Genomic DNA, 25592 nt, shown 5'->3' on the forward strand with positions numbered 1-25592 from the left:
GCATGGTTTCTAAGACCAGTGGAGGGAGATATTTCTGAGAACCATGCAATAATAATACTTTGATATTCCTGCCCAATCCATATGTTCATATCATGGTTTTATAATGCATCTTGGAGTCAGGAGGGGATTACTTTCTGGGCTGGTCAGACAAACAGTTCTGGAGCCAGAGTGACTGTAATTTAAGAACTAACAAGCTTTTCTTTCATACTGCTAGATAGATTGACTTTCTGTTGTCAGTTAGTCTGCAAACAACCAAGGAGTTTTTGATGGCAGAGAAGTGAGACTTAGAAAGGTTGTTTCAGTAGATCATGAGGTTTTTGAAACTATTTCCTTAACGAATACAGTACTTATTACATAATTGGGTTTCTGCATCTAGAATCCACATAAACTAATGCTTTTACAAGAGTTAAAATTAGTATGGTCTGTATTTGAGTTAAAAGCTGTAATGTAACTTGCATATCCTTGACTCTGCTGTTCAATCCTTGACTCTTTGCTGTTCGCTACACTTTTCTCCTTTCTAAACAACAGTAGTAAGATCATAGAGAATATGAAAACTGACAGGTGAACTAATCCTTGTGTGGAGAAGGCTAAATGTGTGGAAATGATAGATACAGTTAGTTTTATATGGTGAACAGCAAATTTGGTCTTTATTAGTGCAAGGAACATACTTTGTAGTTGTTACAACCTGTCAAATCAAAACCCATTTTTTTTACTTCTACTTGGCCGAGACTTTAATACGAGTAGGGGGATCCGTAGACATTTTTGTGTCAGTTCAGATTGTGTGCATTTTAGTTGTGCTACTTGAGCTGATTCTAATGAAAGTTGAATTACTACATGCTTGTATGTTTCTTAAATTAATCAGTGTCAGACTTATGTTGGATAATTTCACTCACCAGGCTGTGCTAGTGTTTAAACAAGCAGGCTGGGGCAAGAATGGGAGTGGCATACAGAGTGCTGCTTTTCAAGTTGCTCAAGTCCAGTGTGAAGCTTTAATGAAACATTTCTGGTCTTGTTTACAGAGATACTTGTTCACGGTCTCATCCGTCACATTTAGCAGTCTGATGAGGACAAGGTCTGAGCCAGCATGAAGACAGAATCTCTTCTTCATTAGAGAAAAGGTAAGGGTCTGACTCCTACAGTGTTATTTTGGGGTTTTTTTGTTTATTGCAGTAGGACTGAAATCTGGATTGTAATATGGTTGATTATATTAGCCTATAGCTTGTTCTTAGCTTTCTCTTTGGAATAATGTTGAACAAATACAAGTAGATCTGCTTAAATATATTGTGAGACGACTACTTTGGAAAAATTACTACCCAATTTAATAAACTTACCCCAATTTTGTTTTTATGACTGAATATATGTAACCTTTAAGACGGGGATTTTTTGTAGTTTAAACGTTGTTTTTTTCTATATTGTGTTCATATTAATTATATTTCTAATTTATTTTTAATCTTCATGACCAGTTTTCCTACTTTTCCCTTCTCCATCCACCATCTGTTAGCCCAGTGTGTTCTTTTCGCTGGGAAGAGCAGGCTAGTAAGGATATATAGTTTGTGCATCATACACTTGTTCTTTGAAATCTGTTTATGAATCTTAAATTCTAAATATAGACTCAAAATCAAGAATGTCCCATTTTCATTTTATTTTGTGAAGTTCCAGACTCTTCATTAAAAACACAGTATGTGAGGTTTCTTGATCTTTTTATTGTAATGTTAACATTAATTTAAGCTATCTGCAGTCTCCTGAAGGTCCAGTAATCAGAAAAATATATATTTTTTGTACTTGGTCTAACACGCATCGAATTGAGTTATATGTAATAAAGTAGTCTTAAAGTAAGAAATCTCTTTTCAGAATTTGGGTGGTATACACTCATGTTTTAATAATTCTACTTATTTATAGCTTTCTGTCTGACAAAATTCACTTCAAGAAGTGCACAATGACAGAACGTGGAATTAAATGGGCTTGTGAGTATTGTACGTATGAAAATTGGCCATCTGCAATCAAGTGTACCATGTGTCGTGCTCAGAGACCTAGTGGAACAATTATCACAGAAGATCCATTCAAGAGTGGTTCAAGTGATATTGGCAGAGACTGGGATCCTACGAGCATTGAAGGAGGAAGCAGCCCTTTGATATGTCCAGATTCTAGTGCGAGACCAAGGGTTAAATCGTCGTACAGTATGGAAAGTGCAAATAAATGGTCTTGTCACATGTGCACGTACTTGAACTGGCCAAGGGCGATCAGGTGTACTCAGTGCTTATCTCAGCGCAGGACCAGGAGTCCTACAGAGTCCCCTCAATCTTCAGGTTCTGGATCAAGACCAGTCCCCTTATCTGTTGATCCTTGTGAGGAATATAATGATAGAAATAAACTGAACACGAGGGCACAACATTGGACTTGTTCTGTTTGTACATATGAAAACTGGGCGAAGGCCAGAAAATGTGTTGTATGTGATCATCCCAGACCTAACAACATAGAAGCAATAGAACTTGCAGAGACAGAAGAGGCTTCTTCAATCATAAATGAGCAAGACAGAGCTCGATGGAGGGGAAGCTGCAGTAGTGGTAACAGCCAAAGAAGATCTCCTCCTACAACCAAACGTGAATCTGAGGTAAAAATGGACTTCCAAAGAATTGAATTGGCTGGAGCTGTTGGCAGCAAGGAGGAACTTGAAGTTGACTTCAAAAAATTAAAACAAATAAAAAACCGAATGAAAAAGACTGATTGGCTGTTTCTAAATGCTTGTGTGGGTAAGTTGTCTTGCCTTCCTTTTTTTTTTTTTTTTTTTTAATTGTTACAGTATGTAGTTAGTGTGCGTGCATGAATTTAAGCAGGCAGACAAGGTTCCTTGGGTGAATTTGATATCTTTTATTAGACCAACCCAAATAGTTGGAGAATAGTTATTAAGTAAGCTTTTGGGTTCATGAATTTTAAGCATGAACTTAATGGTCACAGTAGAAGTAAAGTGCTGTAACTTCACGTGTCACTTTTTTAAAAAATTCAACCTTGCTGTTCCTGAAGTAGCAGTGTATAACGGTGAGTGGGGAAGCAGCTGAGAACTGAACAGGATTTGATCATTTTTTTTAGAGGCATTTCATATAGCAACTGGGTGAGAGATCTTTTGACCTTTTGTGGGAGCTGATAACAGAACAGTTGTAGAATCTAGTTACTTAGCTGTGGATTTTTAAACTTGTGCGGGCCCTCTCCCGATCCCACCTGGGTCGCCATGCGCAGGCCCTCCCGATCCCATCCTCGTCGCCATGTGCGAGCTGGGGGCGAGCCGGGCCCGTCTTTGTGCACGCGGGCTGTGGCCAGCAGCCCGGGCACGCGGGGTCGGAGAGGACGGGTGGCGAGCTAGAATTAGTCACGGACGCGTAATGGTTGATTTAAAGATTGTTTACTTACACCAAAGATGGTCGTGGTGTAGGCTGGACAGTGTCCAGGTTCAGCTCCACTTAAATCCTCGTTAGAGGACTACGACAACTCGTTCTTTGCCCCGGAGTTATTGAAGCTCCGCGGGTTCGGTAGTTTCTTTGCCCCAGAGTTATTGAAACTCCGCGGGTTCGGTAGTTTCTCGTACAGGAAGGGAAACGTCTAGGAATTTATCGGCGACGGGTTCTTTTCCACGGAGTTGTTGAAGCTCCGCGGGTTTGGTTATCAGGCCTCTATTGCCTTTTAAGAAAAGCGTTGAGTCCGTAAGGATCTGCAGCGATTAGAGATCTTCACGCTCTCCCTCTTGAACTCCAATTGCTCTCTCTCCAACTTGGGCGGAAACCACCCAAGCTCTTTATATGGCTAGCAAGCCAATCGCTAGCCGCCACGTGTGCATGTATTAGAATCGGCCACTAATGTGGCACGAATTAGAATACAAATGGCAGGAACTCTTTGCACCGAGCATTTCCTAGATGCAAAAGAAATGCACCATGCAAAGAAAGCTACAAATTGGTGGGAAGTTCTCCCTTGCACCGGGGCTTTTCTCTGCAGCAGAAAACTCCAACATGCAAAGAAGCTGCAATTTAGCGGGAAAATAATTTAGCAGTGCTGAAGCGCACACAAAAACAAAAAATCACAACTTTGGGTTGTGACAACTTTTTAGGCCTGGGGCATCAAATTTACAGTTCAGGGGTGGTTAATATTACTGCTATCTATGCATGCCGCCCCCTCCCTCACCATGCCAAATCATTGAATTCATGTTGCTGCTACTACTAAAATTAATTGCTGCTTGAAGGCCAGGCAAGTGGTGGCCATGCTAACCCTTAGGTTCCAGAGGTGTGCTGATCTCTGCACTACCTGTACATTTAAAATTGCTCTTCTCTTTGCTGTGACTAGATGTGTGGTAAAACTCCCAAGCTACAGCTGGTGATTATTTATAAACACTATGGAGCTTATGTGACCACAAGATGCACAGTCGGATGTTAAAAATAACACACGTGTGTATCTCCAAGAAGCTACATGTATAATTCTGACCTTGGAAATTACTGCAGATGAATATTATGCTGTAAATACAGGCTTCTGATAACCAGTTGATTTTTAGAAATTTGAACATCACTTTTCTTTTGTTTTAGTGTTTTCTTAAGGAAATTCTGGGTAGTGGTCTCAATGCTGTTAAGAGAACAAAGGAATGGAAGAGTGGAGTTTTCTCTAGTTACTTGTCTTGTAAGAGAATTTTTGTGTTGTAACTTCCATATGTAGAAATGTTGAGCCTTATGCATACAATCAGGTTTAATAATCAACATCTAGGATGACTTCTACGGTGGTTTATTCCTTTTAATATTCCATTTTATAAGTCTGCCTCTCTCTCAGTTTCTTTATTTTGGGTAGTAATCTTGGCTACTCTTGTGCAGAAATTGATTTGTGAAACAGCAATGTTGAATCTATTTGTGTGGAAGTAAGTTTTTGTACTATGTATTTTAGGCTTGCTTTCAGTGAGCAAGAGAGCGCTTTCCCCCTTCCTTTTGGGTAGAGGGTTAACCTTTATTGGCTGCTTTTTGGAGGTAGCAGATTTTCTTTCAGGCTTCAGGTGACTGATTATTAAAATTTTATAGAGTGCCTGATTATTTTTCACCCCCCCACCCCCCAATGAAATGAGTGAATGATTATTTGTACACGGCATATAGAAGTTTTATGGGTTTTTTTTGGTGCAGTACTGATGTCCATTTTACCTCGATAGCAATCTTACTAGATGTTTTTGAAATATGATTCCCTCCTCCCCCTTCCCTGATGATGTTTGTAAGATGGAGAACATTTTTATGTATGCTGCTTTGGTTGTGGCAGTTCTGGAAAATAAACTTAGCAATTCATGAAATAATACTTGCAGTATTTGTTATAGCACCATGAAAACAACAATTATAGAATGCCAAGGGCGCATAGACAATGGCATGAGGCAGTGGCAGTTTGTTTACTGCTTCATTTAAAGTTAAATGAACTTTGACGTTTTATTGTCACCATAAGGTTGGTTTGTCTCAGATGTATCTAAGTTTACTTGAAGCTTTACAAAGTTCAGGCTAATCCATAATGCCAGTTGTGAGTAGCATATGCTGAACTTTTCAGGTCTCGTGAAGGAAAATTTCATGGATTTCCCCCCCCCACCGTGATACTTCTGTAAAAGGCAATAATAACTTTTTATATGGAGGCGAGTATACTGTTAATAATACTTGCAATTTAACATTTTTCATTTTTAATGTATTTAGGTTTATTTATTTGGATATTAGATTTTTACATATTAGATTTCTGCCGTAGGTCACTTTTAAGTTCGGAATTGGTTTATGCAAAATTCTGGGTATCACAGTAAACGAAGGGTTTATCTATGTTAGAGGCATTTAATCTCAAATCAACTTAAAGTCAACAAGTTAAGCTTGTGCAAACCCCTAACATAATACTGTACAGTAAATCAGTTTAACCTTTATTTAAGCTGTTTAGAAGTTACCAAGTTAAGCTAAACCAACTGGAGGCGGTCATACTAGTTTAAGCATATCTACAACATGTGCCAATTGAATTGTATTAATTAAATGGGTATACCTTAATAACATACATCATGCCTTAGCCCAGTGGCTCTCAAGTTTTTAGACTCAAGGTATCCCTTGGAAATGCCAGCTCTTAGCTTTCACTCTTTTTGACTCTGGAAAAATAACAGAGCAGTTTTTTCTGTTGTAGAAAACTCAGAAAGACCACATACTTTTGACACTATGGATTCCTATTTAAAATCTCTGGATTTGTATGCAAACACCTACATGTGATTCACCTACCAGTACTTATTTTTCACAGCCCATGGCACCCTTTAAAGGATCCTCACTGAGAATAAATGTTGTAACCAAATTAAAAAAAAAAATAAAAAAAAAATGGAACAACAGGTAAGAAATAAAATTGAATGGTCATAAGGGTGAAAGTTGCCTTTTCTTCGTTTGTCTTGTGAGTTTATTCTCTGCCCTAACAGTGCTGTGTATTCTGATAGTCTTGAAGAGTGAAGTAATGATCCTGGTTTTTTCAATGGGGAAATTTTAGGCACACAAGTTGTCACTTGAGAAGAAGACCCAGTTCTTCCAGTTCTGTTACCATTCTAACTGCTGGCTCATATTGCATCCCCAGTGAATTCAAAATTACAGTGAAAACCTTTTTATTTCTGAACTTGACTGGGAGGGTGTGTTTAAGCTTGTACCAGGGTGTCATTTATGGGCTGAGATCTTAATTTTTTTTTTAATATAGATATTTTATATAGATATTTATATATAGATACATGATGCAAGATATCAAAACTATCTTAAGAAGAGTCAGCAATTGAGCTCTTGGTGACATTGTACTACATTTCTGATTTATAATAATTTATGATTTATAATAACTTACTTTGAGTAGTCATAGTTGCATTGCAGCCAATGTTTACTTGACAAAAATGTTATGCTACTGCATTCATCTAGAACTACTGATTTATTTATTCTTTTAAAGCTACTGTTGGGATGAGTTTAACGTATGCTCTTTACACTGAGTGACACAGAAATGTTTTATTTTGTTCAATGAAGTTCTTACTGAGGGGGCAAACTACTGGCTTTGTTCTGCAATAAGAACATGTGAAAACAACACCTATTTTTTTTTCTTAAAATGAAAAAGTAAGTGTCACTTATTTTGAGGCATACAAAAGAATATATTTAACTAAAATCTCAGTACATCTTTAAAACCAGGACCCCTCACCTAAGCACCAATTTGGCATAAACTGTCCTTTCTTTTTTTTTTTTTTTTAACGAAGTGTAAGGCATTATGATGGGATCATAATGAGATAACACCAAACTGCTTTTCATTGTGTTTGCTGATCCAGTTTCTTTTAAAGAAGCAAAATGAGGGTCAAGAATGTACCTTGTATTCAGAGACTATTGCAAATGTTCTCTTCCTGTTTACCTCTGTATCTTCCCCTTCCGCACCTGCACCAAAATGCTCTAATGGAATAATTTTCTAAAGCTGCTAAGGCTACCATGTCAAAGGACTTCAGTCACAGAATATGACAGTGATCTTTTACCAGAAAATTATGTTTGGTTTGTTCTTTCACTTAGTGACATAATGGGTTCTTATTATTTAAAAAAAACAAAACAAAAAACAAACAAACAAACAAAAAAATTCGTGCTACCTATTTGGAGAAACACTGACGGGTTGTCACATTGCAAGTAGATGTGGCCAGATTTCCCATCCGGATATTGGCTCAGTTGTACATTAATCCTGTAGGTGATCTATAAGCTTAATGAGATTCTGAGACTGCACTAGTTAAATGCATTCTTTATAGCCACTTGTTTTCAGTATTTTATTAATGGATCAAATTTAGAATATTTTTAAAATACTGGTATTGTGTAGTGTTACTCAAGTAAAAAATGAAAGTTGGTTTGTTTGGATATTGTTGTCTGCTTCTATAAGCATGGTTGTTGCTTACTAGTTCTTATCTGTGATCAAATTCTTTTTACAATTGATATACTGTATTTATTTGAATCTAAGACCAGGTTTTTTCCTCTAGTCAATAAGGGGGCTGTGTGTGTCTGTGGTTTGTTTTTTTTTTTTGGGGGGGGAGAAGCCCCTTGGCTTAAATTTGCATACAAAGTGGAGGAGGGGAAGGGGGCAAATGGCTGCTGCAGCTCTGACTCCTGCTCTTAGCTTGGGTCAGGATTGGAGTGGAGTCAGACCCACAGCAGCCTCCTCCCTTCTCCACCCTACTCCTGTAGGGCCAGGCTACCCTGCCGCCTCCCCTACATGGCCAGATGGGGCCCTGCTGTGTGGGCCCTGGACTCTGGATCAGAAACACTGGGATCTGCCCTTCTGGCCCTCCAGGGAAAAAAGGTTGAGCACCGCTGCTCCAGTTGTTTTAGCTGTGTGAGAGTTTAAGGCGCAAGCACATCTAAGCTATTTGGATTAATGTATAATAAATCTTGTTTTTCAGTACATCCTTAAAAGGACAACTGGCTTATTCCTCATGCGCCTGCATATGTCTCTGGTTAGTTTTTGCTTTGTCCACAAGTATATGATGACAGTTTACAGATTTCCTTGTTCCCTCTCTCCCTCTGGTTTTTAGAGAGTGGTGTTTGTTATAAAACTTACATGCTTTCCTTTAAAAAAAAATTGCTGCAAACATGCCTCTTTCAAGGTGATGTGAGAAACAATGAGGAAGAGATCCTGCTGTTGGCTGAGGTGCCTTTTTTTCTGTTCTTCATTTAAATTGAGAAGCATAATGAACCTAGTTGTAGTTATCTGGAAGAGCAGATTGTTTTGTCTTGAAAGAAGTGGTATGTTTAACCAGTGTGGGAGAAATGTATTTTTGTACATGGTTGCTCTGAAACCAGACTGTATACAAAAGAGGTCTTTCTTTACCTTGTATAGCACTGTTGCACATCTCTTGGAATAAGTTAGAATTGTGTAGTACTTTGCCAGTCCATTTTGATGAGGAGCTGTAATAGGAATATCTTAAATTCTGATTTTATTTTTAATTTTTGTGCCTAATGGTATTTGCTTTAAGGAATTTTAAGATTTTTTTTTTTTTTTAAATCTCCTGATACCTTTCAGCTTTCAGGCCTATTTATGCCTCATTTGTAAACCTGTTTCTGTTTTCCCTGCAAGACCCTGTGCAGAAAAGTACATCTTCCTTCAATGATGTGCTTGCTTTGGATGTAATATATTTGCTCCAGAAAGTGCATCTAACATTGGTCCTAAGGACTTTTTTTGTTTGTTTGTTTGAAAACAGAAGATGGTGTACCTGTTATGAGAGCAGTTTATCTAGGGGAGTGTTTACTTCATATTTTCAAATCAAAGACAAAGGTGCCTTTTTGAAGTGCATCTTTCAAATGCAAGTTATTGAGTCAAAAATAGGGGTAGCTAGTATAATATTTAGTGGTTTGCAAATACAAGGGACAGCTAGATTATCTAATAGTCCTTTCTGTCCTTATTTCATAGGGTTTTAGTACCTAGTCACTAATAGCCAAAGCTAGTTAACCAACTTTTCCTATTTTGACACCAGGTGGTTATTAGTTAAATTCAGCCAAAAAAAATCATTTTTTGAAAATTCTAGTTAAAATGGTTCAGCCATTTTCAAGAATTTAACTAGGTTTTTATATTTCCTCAAAGAAGGCTTCACTCCCTTTCAGAGCATGGGCTTGGCATTTGTGGGGATGGACTTTACCTCATTAATGTATCTTCTCTTCCTGTGAAAATGTGTGTCCAAATTTGGAAAAAAAATAAATAAAGGGCCTTTGCAAAATCAGATTGCACACCCTGGATCTCCCAGGGTCAGCCTCCCCTGCCCCTCGCTGCAAGGTAGTGCATGGGGAGCATCTGCCTCTGTGGTATGTGATGCTGCAGATGGGTCTGCAGCGCAACATACCACGTGTCCGTGCTCATCTGGACATGGCCTCTGAGTGCCACTCTGATCCCTTTCCCTTGCCTGACCTGCTATTCTGTTCTCTGATTCCTGTTCTGTGCACACATGCAGGGGTGAGTGTTTGTTTCCTGTGGGATGAATAGTGGCACATGTTTGTGCCACTGCTGTTTGTCCCCAGGCATGGCCCTGCATACATGCCCTGGTGCACAGTAAATTGACCTGGGTGGGGAAGAGGAGGATGGGACCAACATTACCTGGGGTCCTGTGGGCCTAAGTCATGGCTCTGACTGGCTAGGCTCTGTTTCTGGTGGCACATGCTGCTGCGTGTGCCGCACCACTTTTTTTTTTTAAAGTGAGTTTTTTGTTTTGCTTTAGTTTAGTTTTGTTTTTTTTAACATGGAGAGCTCCTGGTGTCAAAAAAAAACCAAAAAAAACCCCAAACAGAACCTGCCGTGTGGCAAATTTAGCAGCACAGCAAACTGGTGCACATGTGCTTCATGTGGTTTGTGGCACTGCAGACTGCATGTGTGTACTCATCTGGGCATGCTGACACACTGTCCATGCCACTTGTGGCATGCATGCTGCAGATTGGCTGCCCTTGTTGTACCTGATGCCATAGCATCAAAGGGAAGGAAGCTGTCCTGTTCAAATGCAGAAAGGATGAGACCCAGACATCCACTCCAGAAAATAGTGGTGAATAGATGAAGAGTGGGATTGGGTGGTGGGTGGGAAGAGAATAGAGGGTTGAGGATGGGTGAAAGGCTGGCAATAAGAACAAGGAGAGATTTGGAGAGCTAGGAAGCCAAGTGGTAGAAGGGAGGCCTGGACTTTCTCAGAAGATGTTCTAAGACAAGGAGCCTTGGGGCATGTGGACACTGAGACTAAAGATTAGGTGCTGGCAGTGGTGAGAAATGTGGGCTGGGATGAGTGACTGGAGGCCCCAGGGAGAGGGAGACATCTATGGTAAGAAGTGGGAAGAGGGTAGGAGAAGACTTGAGAGTGCTTAGTGAAGAGACTGGGACTTGGTGAGAGCATCCCAAAAAGTGATACTAGGATTTGCTGAGAAGAGATTAGAGTCTGAGTTGAGAGTGTAACTGCAACAAGGGACCCAGAGTGTGTGTGAGGGGGTGGGGGCGCAAGTGGATTTTACGGCTGTCTCCTTATAGAATCATCTCATCCTCTCTCTGAAACTGGCCTAAATAAAGAATGACAATTTAATGCTGTTGGTAGTCCATCAGCTCATGTGGTCAGGGTCCATGCAGTTCCCACCCTGCGGATAGCCACTGTGGGTATCAACAAAATCTATATCTTTTTAACAATCTAGGCAATTGCATTTGCAGCATATGTTTAAAAGAACACTATTTAGATTTAAAAGTTAAGCTTCTCTAAGTTAGCAGTATTATGGGTTCCTGGGCAACTGTAATTGCCACCCCCCTGACATGCACCTTGTATATTTGCAGTATGATAGTGTTTAATTGCCTGATCATGTTGTTGTTTTCTGTAGGACCTCAGTCAGCAATCAGGGTGGCTGTGTTATGAGAAGTAATCAGGGTTGGACTTCTATATCACTCCTTATAAAGTTGAAAGATGTGTAGTGAATGAAGGAGGTGGCTGCAGCATGAGTAGGCGGTCCTGAATTTAAGGCAGTTGAATTCTCTGAGAAATTCCACTGCTATCCCTTAAAGGTTCTCAGCTCATCTACATTTTTGGTCTTGTATTTAAATTAACCTTCTTTAAGAGTAGCTGCTTATGAAGGCCTTTTCACTACTCAGTGTGAGAAGAGACGTTCTCCAGAGGCTACAGTTTTATGCTCAAAAGTGTTAATCAATGCTCTGCTCTGAAATAGCCTTTTGTGGACACCTGTTAAATTATCCAAATCTTAAGAAGGAGGGGAAAATGGTTCAGCTTGCTAGATAATCCAATAACCTTAACTTGGCACAGCTCCCAGGTGCTCTCCACGCTAGAGAAACGATGAGTGTTTAAAATGGGTTAACTGATGTTTTAAACCCCTAGTGTACATGGAATAATTTGTCAGCTTGTTTCCAGCTAAAGTGTTTAAAAATAGCTAAGCAAACTGTACTTTCCTAGATAAAGTCCTGGAACCTTCAGAAGAATCTGTAGCACTCTCCTGGGGCATCTTCTCTTGGCATGCAAAAATAGGAAAGCCTAAGGCGTCTTTTGTAACTAGTGGAGATGCTGTCATATGTTTGCTAACCTTAATGGTACAATCGCATCCTTTTTTTTAAAGGAAGGTACCTTTTTGTGTTTGTAAAGTCAAAGTTATTTTGCCAAAAAATGTAAAACAAAAGTCTTATGATAAAGAAGCACTTGTGGTGTGTGGGAGAGGCTCCGAAAGACTGGAAAAGGGCCAATGTGATGCCAATCTTTAGGAAGGGGAGGAGGGAGGGTCTGGGAAACTATAGGCTGGTCAGTTTGACCTTGATTATTGGGTAAAATTTAGGAAAAAATAACCAAAAAGTCCATTTTTGAGATTGGCAGAAGGCATGATACTAAAGGATAACTAACATGGTTTTGTTACGGGCAAGTTGTGTCTGACCAACTTCGTCTCCTGTAAGTAATGAACTGCTTTGATGTGGGAGATGCAGGTGATGTCATATACTTAGATTTTACAAAGGCCTTCAATATGGTCTCCCATGATGCTTCCGTAAAAAAAGAAACACAACCTGGGGGATTTTTGGTCAGGTGAGCTGGGAACTGGATAAGGGGTCGAACCCAGAGTGTTAGTGTGTGCATCTGTATTGTCTTGGCAAGAGGTGGTCAGTGGTGTCCTGCAGGGTTTGATTCTTGGCCCTGTGCTGTTTAACACCTTTATCAATGATGTAGATGATGTGGAAAGCGTGCTGGCCAAGTCTCCATACAATGCTAAGTTATGGGGAAAGCAGTCATGGGAGGGGATAGTATGTGGATCCAAGTGGACCTGTACATGTTGGAAAGGTGGGCGGAGTGGAACTGGATGCTGTTCAATAAGGATAAATGCGGAGTGCTTTATTTGGGGAGAAGTAACTAGCAATATGAATATAGGTTAGGAGGAGATGTCTTGGCCAGCATGATGAGTGAAAGGGACCTCATGGTTATGGTTGATCGCAGAATAAACATAAGCTGCCAGTGCAACCACTGTAGTCAACAGAGCTAATAGCATACTGGGATGCGTTATAGCCGATGTGTTGCGGAGCTAAGGAAGTGATACTTAGCGTTGGTGAGACCCTAGCTGGAGTGCTGTGTCCAGTTTTGGGCACTGTGCTTCAAAAAAAGATATGGCGAATCTTGAAGAGGTCCAGAGAAGGACCGCAACAATGATTTAAGGGCCTGGAGGACAAATCTTATGGGAAAAGATTAAGGGATCTGGGACTGTTCAGCCTGGGGAAGAGAAGACTGAAGGGGGACTTGGTGGCTGTCTATAAGTATGTAAGGGGTGAATATCGGGAGCTGGGAGAGAAACTGTTTTTTGCTAGGGCACCCCGGGGAGGACAAGGAGGAATGGAGGATGGTTTCAGGTTGGATGTAAGGAAGAACTTCTTTACAGTAAGGGTGACCAGAATCTGGAATAGACTTCCCAAGGAGGTGGTGCAGTCTCCAACTTTTGGAAGTCTTCCAGAGGAGACTGGAAAAACACCTTGCTGGGATCATTTGATCTCACCAGTATTCCTGCCCAGAGCAGGGGGGTTGGACTCAATCCTTCAAGGTCCCTTCCAGCCCTTAACTTCTGTGCTTCGCTGTCTGACATAATAGAGCAGATTTGTTTTCAAGTTAAAAAACTGAGTAGAACTAATTTTTCAACTATTATATATTGGCCAAACATTTTCGGTGCTCTCATTTTTAAACTTTTAAGCTAAAAACAGATATCACGTTTGTCTTGGGATAAACCATTTTATCCTGGGACAAAGTACGTCTTGATAATCATGAATCCTAAACAAGCTAATCAGCTAAGAAGTACTAACGGTTTATATTGGGATGTTGAAAAGTATGTCTGAATGGTTATGCCAGGACAGCATCATTTAATCAATGCCAGAAAAGTGCTAATACATTCATTCAGCTGCTCACTAAACCCTAATTAGAAAGGCGATATGTGTGTACATGCCAATCCCAAGTTATTTCTGTTCTAGGACAAACATGGGCACAACTCCCTCCCTGCCTCCTTTCCCCCCCCCCCCTTGCAACATGGTGGGGGGGGGGGAGGGCTTGCAACATGGTGGTGGTGGGAGAGGCTCATTTTGGATTTGAGTACTGGCCAGGGCTGGTGACTGCTCTAGCCTCAACTGGGCCTTGGGGCTGGGGCTGGGGCTGGAGCCAGAGCTGCTGCATAGGGTAAGTGGTAGCAGGGGGGGAAGTGGCTGGGGGGTGCGGGACAAGTGGCAGGTGCAGATGTAGGGGTAAGAAGAGGGGTTGAGGCTGCTTGCTGCCATACTGCTGCTTTCCCTGCTGCTTGTCCTTCTGCCACTGCTTTTCTTGCTTCCGTGGTGCTGAGGGGAGACAGAGGGGGATAAATTGAAGGCAGCCCTCCAATCATTAATTCTCTATGTGGAAAATTTTCACAATGTTATTATTTTCCATGTATGGAATCTAATTATTGTGGGGGGATGGGGTGTTATCGTAAATTCAAAGTCACCTTGGATTTAAGTATGATCATTTTACAAAGGGGTAAACTTAAGCACAGAGGTGCAACCCTAAACACATTACATCCTAATTGGTGGTCATGGGGAGAACGCTATGATTTCATTGGAAAGGACTCTTTCTGCTAGATCACCATGTTTCAAAGCTGTGTCATGGTTAATTGTTTAAGAATTTCCATTCATAGTTGTATTAAGATGTTTTGGGGCCCTGGGTAGGAAGGAGCTGGGCTCCAGTAGGGGAAAAAAGCTTTTCTGCTCTTGGTGCTGCTGCTGTGGAGGTGTGTGACCGGCTTCTCACTTATGGGTAAGTTACAGTGAGCAGTGTGGAGTGAGGGGAGGGCTTATTTGTACGTTTGTTTGCATATTTGTGTTGTATGCAAAAATGGGCATGCAAATTAATCTTCTTGTTTGCTTTGTATTGCTCACTGTGGCTGACCGCTGAGTGAATGAGAACTGGGTCAGAATTGAAGAATAATTATCATATGACTTGCAGCACCTCCCCTGAGACATCTTGTGGGCTCAGGCCCAGCTTGCCTGTGCATTAGTCTGCCTATGCTTCCATTCTTTCAGTAAGCAGGCCAGGGGATAATTTAAGCTAATTATCCTCTATTCAAGGGGTGAGGCACAATAACTTCCTTAAGTAGATGAAGTATTTCATCTTCTCGTGTTTAAATAGACTATGAGCAATGTTGTTTACCAATGCCATCATCACCTTTATGCATACAGAAATCCTAAACTTGGTAGGCCTTTTAGTTTAAGGCCCTGTCTAAACTTAGGGTGTTATCTACACATGACTTTGCACTAGTTTAACATAGGAAATTTTAAAATTAGTTGAGAGGTGTCTAAAGATACATTCAGTTTTTCTTTTATTTTAAGTGATTTTTTTTTTTTTTGTTTCAGTTTGGTTCAATCCTGTAAAAAAAAAACAACAAACAAACAAACAAAAAAACCCAAAAAAACCCACAAAAAAACCAAAACAAAACAAAAAAAACCAACCTAAAACCAACTAAACAAACAAAAGCGGGATCAAACTAAACTGAAAAATCATACAACCTTATCTAGACTGGCATTGTATAAAGTAGTGCAGTCCCTCTTCTCCGTGGATACATATACACATACCTCTTCATGGTGACCATGCATGTTTTACACTATAAATGTCCCCACTGAAGACAGTTTATGTTGGCACTGGAGTTTTCTTGTTGGTTTAATTAAACCACTTTTCCCAAGCCAGAAAAGCCAGAAAAGGATTCTTACAACTTTTTCTTTTCGTGTTCCTAATTGATGTTGCTTTTCTGGGAAACTTGTCATATATTCATGTGGTATAAAGGAGCTTATGCCAGTGTAGGTTGTTCCCATAAATTCGGGGGAATTTGTAGATACTAGAACCCTTTATACATGCTTAAGTCTTTTCACGTTGGGGATTGTACCCGTTATAACTAGTATGGGGTGTTTCTTTTTAAGTTATATGCAAGAGTTAAAATATTCTGTATGTGGACTCTGTCTTAAAGCTTAAAACATGCTGGATAGTTGACTGGCTACATAATTTTTTTATATTAATTGTTGTAAGGGTACTGGTGATCCATCTGTGTCACTGCTCCCAGGATAACTGCAGTGGTGAAGATATGTTTCAGTATTTTTTCCAGTGAAAACAGAATCTAGGGAACCAAAGCTTGAATTTGGAGGTGGCCAGACTTTACATACTTGATGGTTCCAAGATAAAAAGCAAGCAAGAAAAAGTGTTTTAAAAACCCCGGTCTGCCTGTATATATCATAAAAAGAAAAAAGGAGCAAGACTGGCTTAAAAACAACACAGCCACACCCACTTCCTTTTCAGGTCACCTTTTTTTAAAGTGGCAATGGAGAATATTGGGGATTCTCAGTCAGTTTTGATGAAATCTAATATCAAGATAAAACTTTAGCCTGAAAAAAAAAGCATACTGGAAATAGGGGTGTGAGGTCTGAAAGTAAAATTGGACTGTATTCTTAATTGCTGCAATGACTACCTGAATTTGCTATGATGCATGTTTTAAGTGGTGACTTTTGAGTTGCTGCACAAGCTTTTCCTGTTAGCTCTGAAGTAACACTTAAGAAAGATCATTCCTTGAGTTGTGCTGATTGAATTGATACTGGTGTATAAAAATTTCAACTTCTTAAACTCAAGAGGCAGGAAAGGGAATTAGCTGTTAGACCAAGGAGTACTACAGACCTTCCAGAAGAATGCTAAAAGCAACAGAATTTCAAAAGTATGAAATGATGTCATAGCCTTTAGAAAAAAAAAAAAAGTATGGCAGGGTTTCAGTTTTTACTGTCTGATTTGCTTATGCTCTTGAAATTTTAGCTTTACAGTCTGATTTGCTTATGCTCTTGAAATTTTAGCAAATGCAATTGCTGAGGACTAAATGATAAAAGAAGAGGTTAGGAGGTTAGTAGGGAGGTTGTAGAATAAAGGAATCAGGGAAGTGGCATTAGGTCTTACTACATTATTGTATTATTATTTACAATTATGGTAAAATATTCTTTAAGACATGATCCCATTTTTTCAGGCAAAGGGGTTAATCCATATTACAAAACTGGCTTCTAGGAAGCCTGGTGTTTTCAGTGAGCAGGCCTGTCCTACGCCTGGTATAAGCTAATTATATACATTTCTGAGCAATTTCTGGTGTGCATTTCTATATTTCTAATTTTATATAAACTAGTGGTTCTCAACTATTTTTAAACTCAAAGGTCCCCTTTGGAAAATGTCAGTTCTTAATTTTCACTTTAGGTTTTTTCAACTGCAGACAAGTAATAGAACAATTCTTCTGTTGCAAAGGACTCAGACCAGGTCAGAATGTTTTTAATGTTATGGATTCCTATTTGAAATCTCAGGGTTTATCTTGTGAATCATACTTGCACACTTAACAGCATTAACATTATTTGGTACCTAGCATCACCGTAGAAAGGATTTTGTAGCACTGGCACCCTGGCTGAGAATTACTGTTGTAAACAGTTGATTAATCGAGTCTGCAGGAGCGTGGTAATTACTGTGCTCCAGCAGACTGCAGCATCACTTGTATCAGAATCTTCGCTCTGAAAAATGGCGGAGGGGACTCTTTAACTAAAGCTCGTTTGACTTCCAGGGCAGATGTATAAATGCCCCAAGTGTCCAGTTAGGGATCTTATAGTTTTTTGTCTTCATACAGGATATCAGGGCACTGTATATTTGCAGCTGCGTACATCCAGCTCTGGAAATCTGACTCTGTTGCTGTGGCTGGTTCTTTGTGTTTTTTGGTGTCAAACCAGAAAATGCTGAAGTGGCATGACCTGAAACACCTCTAGCATTTGATTTTACTGACAGTACATTACCATGGTGTTGTAACAATGTTCTAGGATAGTGCTTCCTTTTTTTATATGAGGAAGTTGACAAGTCACTGTATCCAGATTAGAATGTAAAGGCAGTCTTGACTAGCAGATATTTAGATCTTCTAAAAGTGCTCATATGGTGATTAGTTGATGTTTGGAAGAAGGCTGAGAAGCACATCTTTTGAACCTTTTCTCTGTTTGCTGAAAAAGATATGGCACTGTGCTCTCCCACTTAATGTAACCTTTCCCTGAAACCGGCGTGCTCATACTTCACTATCAGCATCTTTTGTTCCCTCAATCATTCCTTCTTTTGCAAATCTCGTTTTGTTTTGTTTTGTTTGTTCCTTCTGGGTAAAATGACAAGGCTTCCATCGTGCTGTGCATAGGTGACACCTTTGAATTCAGATGCATCATGGGACTTTTTGTACTACCTACTTTCCTCATGGGCCAAACATGAAGACAGACAGTCTGAAGGATTTGTTAGTTATGAGCCCTGCAGACATGTTGGTGATATACAAGTCATAAAGGGCATAACAGCCTTTTTAAAATTAAGAAATAGAACAAAAAGCGGACAGAGCAAGGAAAGTTTAGGAATAAAAGTGAGGATGATTCGAAAGGGTTAGGAAAAGGAAAAATGACCGCTGGACAGGTTTGCAAGCTATAGCCATTGTTTTTTGGTGATGAAATATTTTCCTGCATCCGTTCTTTGTGACTCATTGGGTGCATCTACATGAAGCATTTACTGCGCGTTAGCCTAATACCACCACGCAGAAGCATGTCATGGTAGAAACCGTGCTAATAGTCTACTATGCAGCGCTATTAGGCTAATGTGCAGTAAGCATCACTAAATCACTGGGCATTGGTGCTGAGGTGCAGTAACTTTAGGTACTGTGCATTTAGTTAGTACTTTATTAAGGAAGTACTAAACTAAATGCACAGCATCTCAGGCGCATTAATGAATATGTAGACATGCCCATTTAAGAACAAATAGCTAGACTTCAGTAAATTTTAAAGACTGCCAGAAATAGGAAACTGGCAAGAGTCCTTGGTCCAGGGACTTGGAGCAAATCCGGACATTCATCTTTACCACAGAGGGTAGTGGAGATTTCTCCTCTCATCAGGAAGGGCACAGATGTTTTTTGGAAGAGCATTTTTACCTATTATTAACTGGCTCTTTAGATGTTATAGGAGCAGAAACTTCTGACAGTGTAACTTGTAAAAAGGGACACCGCGACTCAGTGGTTTTAGGCTGTCCCCAGAGAGAGACTCCTTGTTAGGTGCTTTGTGCAAGTGCTTGGTAAATGTAACGCAGGAAGAAGCAGCAGAAGATAGCAGTGTTCAGATGGGAGCGGTTTGGGAAGAATGGACAAGCCAAAGGGTGTGAAGAGTCAAGAAGAGTCCCAGAGATGGCACCAAAAGCCATTGTCCTTGACCATGGTTCTGCAGGACTATAATTTGATTTTTCCCTTCCACTCATGTTCCTCTGCAGAATAGTTAGATTAAGAAAAAGAGACCTTGGTATGTGTAGAGCACATTGCAAAAGTGAATATGAATCTTATTACTTGTGACATTTAACGGCACAAAGAATGCAGTGGGTGGTGATGGTGACCAGAATCTCACTAGTGTGTCATTTTATCAAATATTGCCTCCACGATATCTGTTTTAATTTGTCAGACATTTTTTATTTATGGAATGTGGTGTATTAGAACGCTAATAAACCCAACGTTTGTAATCTTTCTTTTGAGTAGACTTGCAAATGCCAGCTTCCAGTTCATTTAACAAACTTTAAAACCTGATTTCAGTTGTGCTCAGTAAAATCTGAAATACAGTATCTAGAAAACTGTTGGAGCCATGATGTTGAGGGATTGCATGGAGCTTGGCATTTGGCATAGAGAATAATACACCTGTCTCATGAGAAATGTCATAGTCTTGACACACACTCTCTATCCTCTGGCGTGGGTGGAGTGAAGATCTAGGGAGCACTTTGTTTCCAGGCACACACTTCTGCATTGGTGTTACAGCAACTAGCACTTCAGAAGCATTGAAAGAGTTTGCCAGAACTTCCCTGTTTCCTAGTCCTGGTTAACGGACTAGGAAGAAGAGGGTGAAATTGGAAGGCAACTTTTCTACATACAACAAAAGCAATTCATTTGCAGTTACCAAAAATGAAACAAAGCCACAGAATATAAGCTTGGCAATGGCATCCCTGTAAAACTGCCTTCTTATTGTATATGAATATATTATTATATGTATTCTAGTTTTTATGCTAGGTTTGGATCACTCCAAATTTATGCTAGGTTTGCTAGGTTTGGATCACTCTTCTCCACACCCACGAGGGCTAGGAAGTTACTTAAAAATGAAATCTTAAACATGAATTTAATCAATTGACATAAGGAGCCAGGAATCTTGGAAATGCCAAGTTTTGCAGTAGTGTGCTGCAGTATTGTGTGTGCATACTGCAAGAGTTGGCAGTATTGTGTACTGAATACAGCCTTGAATTAGCTCACCAGAGCAGCTGTAATAGCTAATGCCTGAGGGCTTTCTTGAGCCTCACAGGACTGCGTCCGTGTCAGTCTTGGATCTTGCTGATAGCTGAGGGGTAATTGTGACAAGGATAGTGACAAGTTACTTCAGCAACAGCTGAGAATGGAGGAGTAGAAATGCAGTGACAAATATAAAAGTGGTCTACACGGATTTAAAACCACAGCGTGCAGCTTGTGTTCTGAAAGGTGGCTGGCTGCTGAATGCGACTCTTCCAGTGCCTTTTTTTGTACTTTCAGAGGCAGAATTAGTTTTGAAGATGAATTTGTTCGTGGTTCTTGACAAACGTCAATTATAACAAACCTAGATTGCTTGCTGACTGTGAAGATCCATATCCAGAATCTTTTCAGGTGTCTTTCTTAGTCAGTTGTACGTCAAAGTAAATCTTATGTGTCCTTGCTCAGTAGACATGGTTGAAAAAAATTATAGGGTGTGAAGTGGCTACTAAAGTTTAAAAGAGCGCTCTTGGTAAATAACACTGATCAGTCGAGTACTAGGGGTGTAGTTGTTGGTGTTATGCTAGCAAAGCAGTGTGTTTTTTGTTTTGTTTTGTTTTGTTGGGGTTTTTTAGGGTTTTTTAGAGCTTTTCCAGCTCCATCTTCAGGCTGAAAGTGTAGAGTTTGGTCCATCAAAGATCACACCATCTTCCTTTTCCTTTTTAGTGCTTGTTGTCCTGAATTTATTTTGAAAACCTGACCAAAAAATTCTTATTTTCTCCCCCTTCATGCCTCTGATTTTTTTCATAAATATGGATTCTTGATGAAACACAATGGTCTTGTGAGATGTGAAATGCTAACTCAAGTTCTCTGAAATTTGAAGCTAAAATAAAGTTTTTTCCGCAGTGAACATGAGGACCCTTTTGATTTTATGGTTTCAGTAATTTGTCTTGGGTAAATATTTTTGTCAGGCAAAAGAGGTTTCTTTTAGTCCCCTGCAAAAGGGTTACTGGGCTGCTGACTATTCTGGGATGGCAAAGTCTCTCCCTGAATTAGAGAGAGAGGTCTCAGGCTTTTTCCAGTAGTGAGTAAGAAAATCTTTAGGAGGAATGTTTGTGGAATGGGAAAATAATTTTCTACTTAGCCCTGGTACGTTATTTTTGTCCTGTTTATTTCTCTGTAAATCGGATTTCACTTCCATGTTGTTTATAAACATGAAGCATCACAACAGCTTCTCTATTGAAAATGACATGATCTGGAAAAAGCGCATTTTTCATCCTCATGCAGAGCAGCATATCCTGATGTCAGGATTATATTTACAAATGTACCTCCTTTTATATTTCCAGTTTTTTTTTAATTTTGTAAGGTCAGTTTTTTTTAATTATATTCAGAGCATGGTAGAATTAAAGAAAGCAACACAATCATTGCATGGTACTATCTTTGGTGGTTGCAGTATAAGAATTAGGTCAGTTTGCTCTTAATGGCCTTAATGTGGGTTTTGAAGTATTTGTCTTTACAACTCCTTTGTAGAAAATTTGTGTTTTAGAGCAGCATGGAATAACTTTGTATTTTACTTAAATGTTTTGGGGCAGTAGTTTTCAAACTGTGCTCTGTGGAACCCTGGGCTACCACGATGGGTCATCAGGCTTTCCACAAAGACTGGGGAGAAAGGTGGATGAGGCCAGGACACAGTATTCCACCATCGCTGGGCAGGGTTGCCTGGCTTCGCGTCAGCTCATGGGGTAGGGGTTCTGTAGCAGAAGTGATATGGAAGGGTTTGGTCACTTTAGGAAGTTTGAAAACCACTGTTAGGGTGTAGACATGCAGTATTTTGACCTGTTTAAGTTGCAGATGCATATGAGCCTGGTAAACCAGTTTCAACCTGCCTAGAATGGTTCAAAACTGCACCTGGAAGAGTGGGTACTATTTTGACCTGGTTCAGGTCCTGTGGCTGCCCCCTGCTAACCACGAATTGTCAGGATTGGGCAGGGGCCAGGCCCCAGATCTGGGACTGGGCCATCTTGTGCCCATTCCCAATGCCCTGGGAATACCATGGTGCCCTTTGAAGGCCCATGTGTGAGGAGCCCAGAATTGAGGACTGAGTTCCCCAGTGGGATCCCCATGTGCTGGCAGTTAAATGCTGGGCATCTAAAGAATTTTGTCTCCATTCCCCAAAATCGTGCAATCTGCAGTGCGCGTCTGGCATGGCAGGATGCCCAATTTTTGGATCAGGTGTAAAATTCCTCCAATCCCAATTATGTGAGATTTTATTTTATTTTTTATTTTATTTTATTTTATTTTATTTTTAAATCTGCCAGGGGCCTATAATATATGCTCCTGGAACAGGGAACTGGTCTGGGGGCAAGGTAAGTGCAGGACCATACTGGAGTAACAATGATATTTATTTGCGGATTACAGTGAGCAGTTTCTTTTCCTGAGGGATATAGGAAAGTTTTGTGGCATAAGGCAGTTTGAGCCAAAATTACATTTTGCATCATCTGAAATGAAGTTTAATATGCTTTTTGTTTCCTCAGGAGTTGTAGAAGGTGATCTAGCTGCTATCGAAGCATACAAGTCTTCAGGAGGAGATATTGCACGCCAGCTTACTGCAGATGAAGTACGCTTGCTTAATCGCCCTTCTGCTTTTGATGTGGGCTACACGCTTGTACATCTGGCTATACGCTTTCAGAGGCAAGATATGCTAGCAATTTTGCTTACTGAGGTGAGATACTTTTGACCCTTATTTAGATTAAATAGAGGCTTTTTATGTAACCCTGCCATGATGGAGTTTAAAACCACTGGAGTTGAGTTAAATTTCTTTGCAGATGAAATGCATCTGCCCAATATTTGACAAATGTTATTGGGCAAATTCATGCATTGTTGCTTTCTGTTGTTTTAGCAACAGTCTTTTTGTGCGAGAAAATCTAACCAATTTTTCTGTATTCTTCCCATATAAGCAGTTGTTCCTTTTAACCTTATTGGCAATGAAAGTAAGCTATTATGCTGTTTCCTGTGCTGTAGGGTGGGGAAGAGGAAATACCCCTAAGGCAAAACATTTAGAAAGATAAACTGCTTTGGCTTTGTTTCTTAAATCTACCTAGCAGTGAAATGTGATTTGCTTTCCTTTCCTGTAGTTCGTATTTTTGTTTTGTTTTTGCTTCTGGTTGAAAGACCTGTTTTCCACACTTTTTCCCCGTTTCCTGCAATTTTCTCTAGTCTTTCTCCTTTATGAGATCAAACTCTGCTTCTTATTGCACACTTCTTATCTTTCGCTTGCCCTTGCAATTTGTCATTTCCTGTAAACCTCACTTGCTGGGTCCTTATTTTTGGTAATGTCTTCCCATCCAGGAAAATGCGCTTTGCATCCATTTTGTCCATTCCTCTTATTCCACTCGGCCGTTTGCCTGACTTACAGGCAGCATTTCTATCATGGTTATTCTTTGTATTTTCTTCTTTTTTGAAACTGTTGGCCTCCGAAAATCCTTGAGGTACACTTCCCACTCCCCTGTAATATTTGTTTCTTGCACTCGTATTGCAGTGGGAATGGGGGTAGCTTTTCCAAAGAAGCTAGTGTGTGCGAAGGAAGATTAGATGCACATAAAAATTTATCTGCAGTGTGAGGGAGGGGAGGGTGGGGCATCAGGAACAAAGCAACAAAATAACAAAAGAGATGTTATAATTTTCCATGTATGGAATCTTATCACTGGGACTGGGTTGGTTTAGGAGCCACAGCTGGGTCTGGAGCTACTGCCATTGCCAGGCCCGGCAGGGGATAGAGCTGTGATGTACTCTGTGTCCTAGGCCAGAGCCCCGGCTGAGGGCAAGTCAGCTGTGGCCCCGACCCCGAGCCCAGGTTGGGGCCTAAGCCAGAGCCGCAGCACCTGTCTGCCTCCATACCTTGTGTTCAAATACAGGATGAAGGGCTGCTTTATTTTCTTCCCTTACCCTCCCATGTTGAATGCAGGGGAAAAAACTGTCTTGGATTCCAGCAAGTACCAGCTTCGGTGAAACATTCTGTGATTTTGAGTTGTCAGCTTTGTGAAACTGCGAGAAAGTTTGCTTAGGGGCCAGCTATTTAGTATGGAATCCTAGCTTTGTCAGCGTAGTAACCAGTTAAAATGTTTGCCTTCCAAATATTGTATTAGAGATCAAACATCAGCTATTTTATCATTGAATGACTGGTTTGTCAAAAATGATGAAAATCCTTCCAAAAGTTGTGTGGAACATGTAAGTAAAGTTATTTTCCCATTCCTTGGGTAATTTAATGTGTGGGAGGTAAAAACAAAACAAAAAAAGTGGGAAGCTTCCTCAGACAAATCCAGTCCATGCAGGGTATAGAATTTTGTCATAGAAACGAAAAACATTATACTTGTATCCTTTTGGTTTTTAACCAGTGCCTTTCCATAACCTAAGGGTTACCTCTTTCGTTACCAGGTAGTCTGCCAGATCCTAGTTTGGATCAAAATATTATAGCCTCCATTTTGTTGTTTTCTGTTACCTGTTTCTTTCTTAATAATGTGGTCAGCCATCTGTTCAGTCTCCTGGTGTTGTTACGTTCAGGGTTGAGTTATTGTGCCTGTTGGTCTAGGGCCCGTTAGCGTCACAGTGATTAAATGGTATTTACATTTGTTTGCTTGCATCTCGTCTGCAGGAATTGTTTCCTGTGAGTTGCGTTCAGTTCAGCTTCCTTCGTTATAATTAGGGCTGCTATATCCCTCTCTTTAGTTCTTCCTCAAAAATATTTATGAAAAGTTATAAATGGATCTCCAGTATTTATATTCAGCTGAGAATAGCATCAAGTGAAACAAGCCTGTTGTGTTACAGGTATCGCAGCATGCAGCAAAGTGCATTCCAGCAATGGTGTGTCCAGAGCTGACAGAACAAATCCGGCGTGAAATTGCTGCATCTCTTCATCAGCGGAAGGGAGATTTTGCTTGCTATTTTCTCACTGACCTAGTAACGTTTACATTGCCTGCAGGTAATCATGAAATGATGTTCTGTTTGTAAATATTCCTTTTGCATCATCATTAGATCAGGGATTTTTAACAACTTGTTCCCAACTTTTGTTAGGTTTTGGTACCTGGTAACTGTTAACATTTACTTAGTGCTGCTTAATCTCCAAAGCTATTTACAAGTTTCAATCCATGCGTTACCCCAGTGAAGCAGAAAGTTATACAGGGTTCCCTCAATTTATGTGGGTTCTTTATATATAAATTTGCTCTTATGTGATCAGCATATATAAACCCATAATTTGTTATTTGCAAGGTAAATTCATTCTTCTGCAATCAGCATAGATGGCCC

At 40.1% G+C, this 25592-nt stretch overlaps 1 protein-coding gene across 1 annotated transcript in view; it reads left to right on the top strand.

Annotated features, from left to right (window-relative positions):
- The first annotated feature begins 1011 nt into the window (after positions 1 to 1011).
- Positions 1012 to 25592, top strand: part of ZRANB1 (zinc finger RANBP2-type containing 1) — a 61982-nt gene continuing 37401 nt past the window's right edge. The window contains 4 exon segments of the mRNA XM_006026582.3: positions 1012 to 1118; positions 1900 to 2750; positions 22826 to 23013; positions 25116 to 25269. Coding sequence (XP_006026644.1) covers positions 1937 to 2750; positions 22826 to 23013; positions 25116 to 25269 — 1156 coding nt within the window. The 5' untranslated portion in view covers positions 1012 to 1118; positions 1900 to 1936.

The sequence above is a fragment of the Alligator sinensis genome, unplaced genomic scaffold, assembly GCF_000455745.1.
Source record: "Alligator sinensis unplaced genomic scaffold, ASM45574v1 scaffold193_1, whole genome shotgun sequence".
Taxonomy (NCBI): Eukaryota; Metazoa; Chordata; order Crocodylia; family Alligatoridae; genus Alligator; species Alligator sinensis.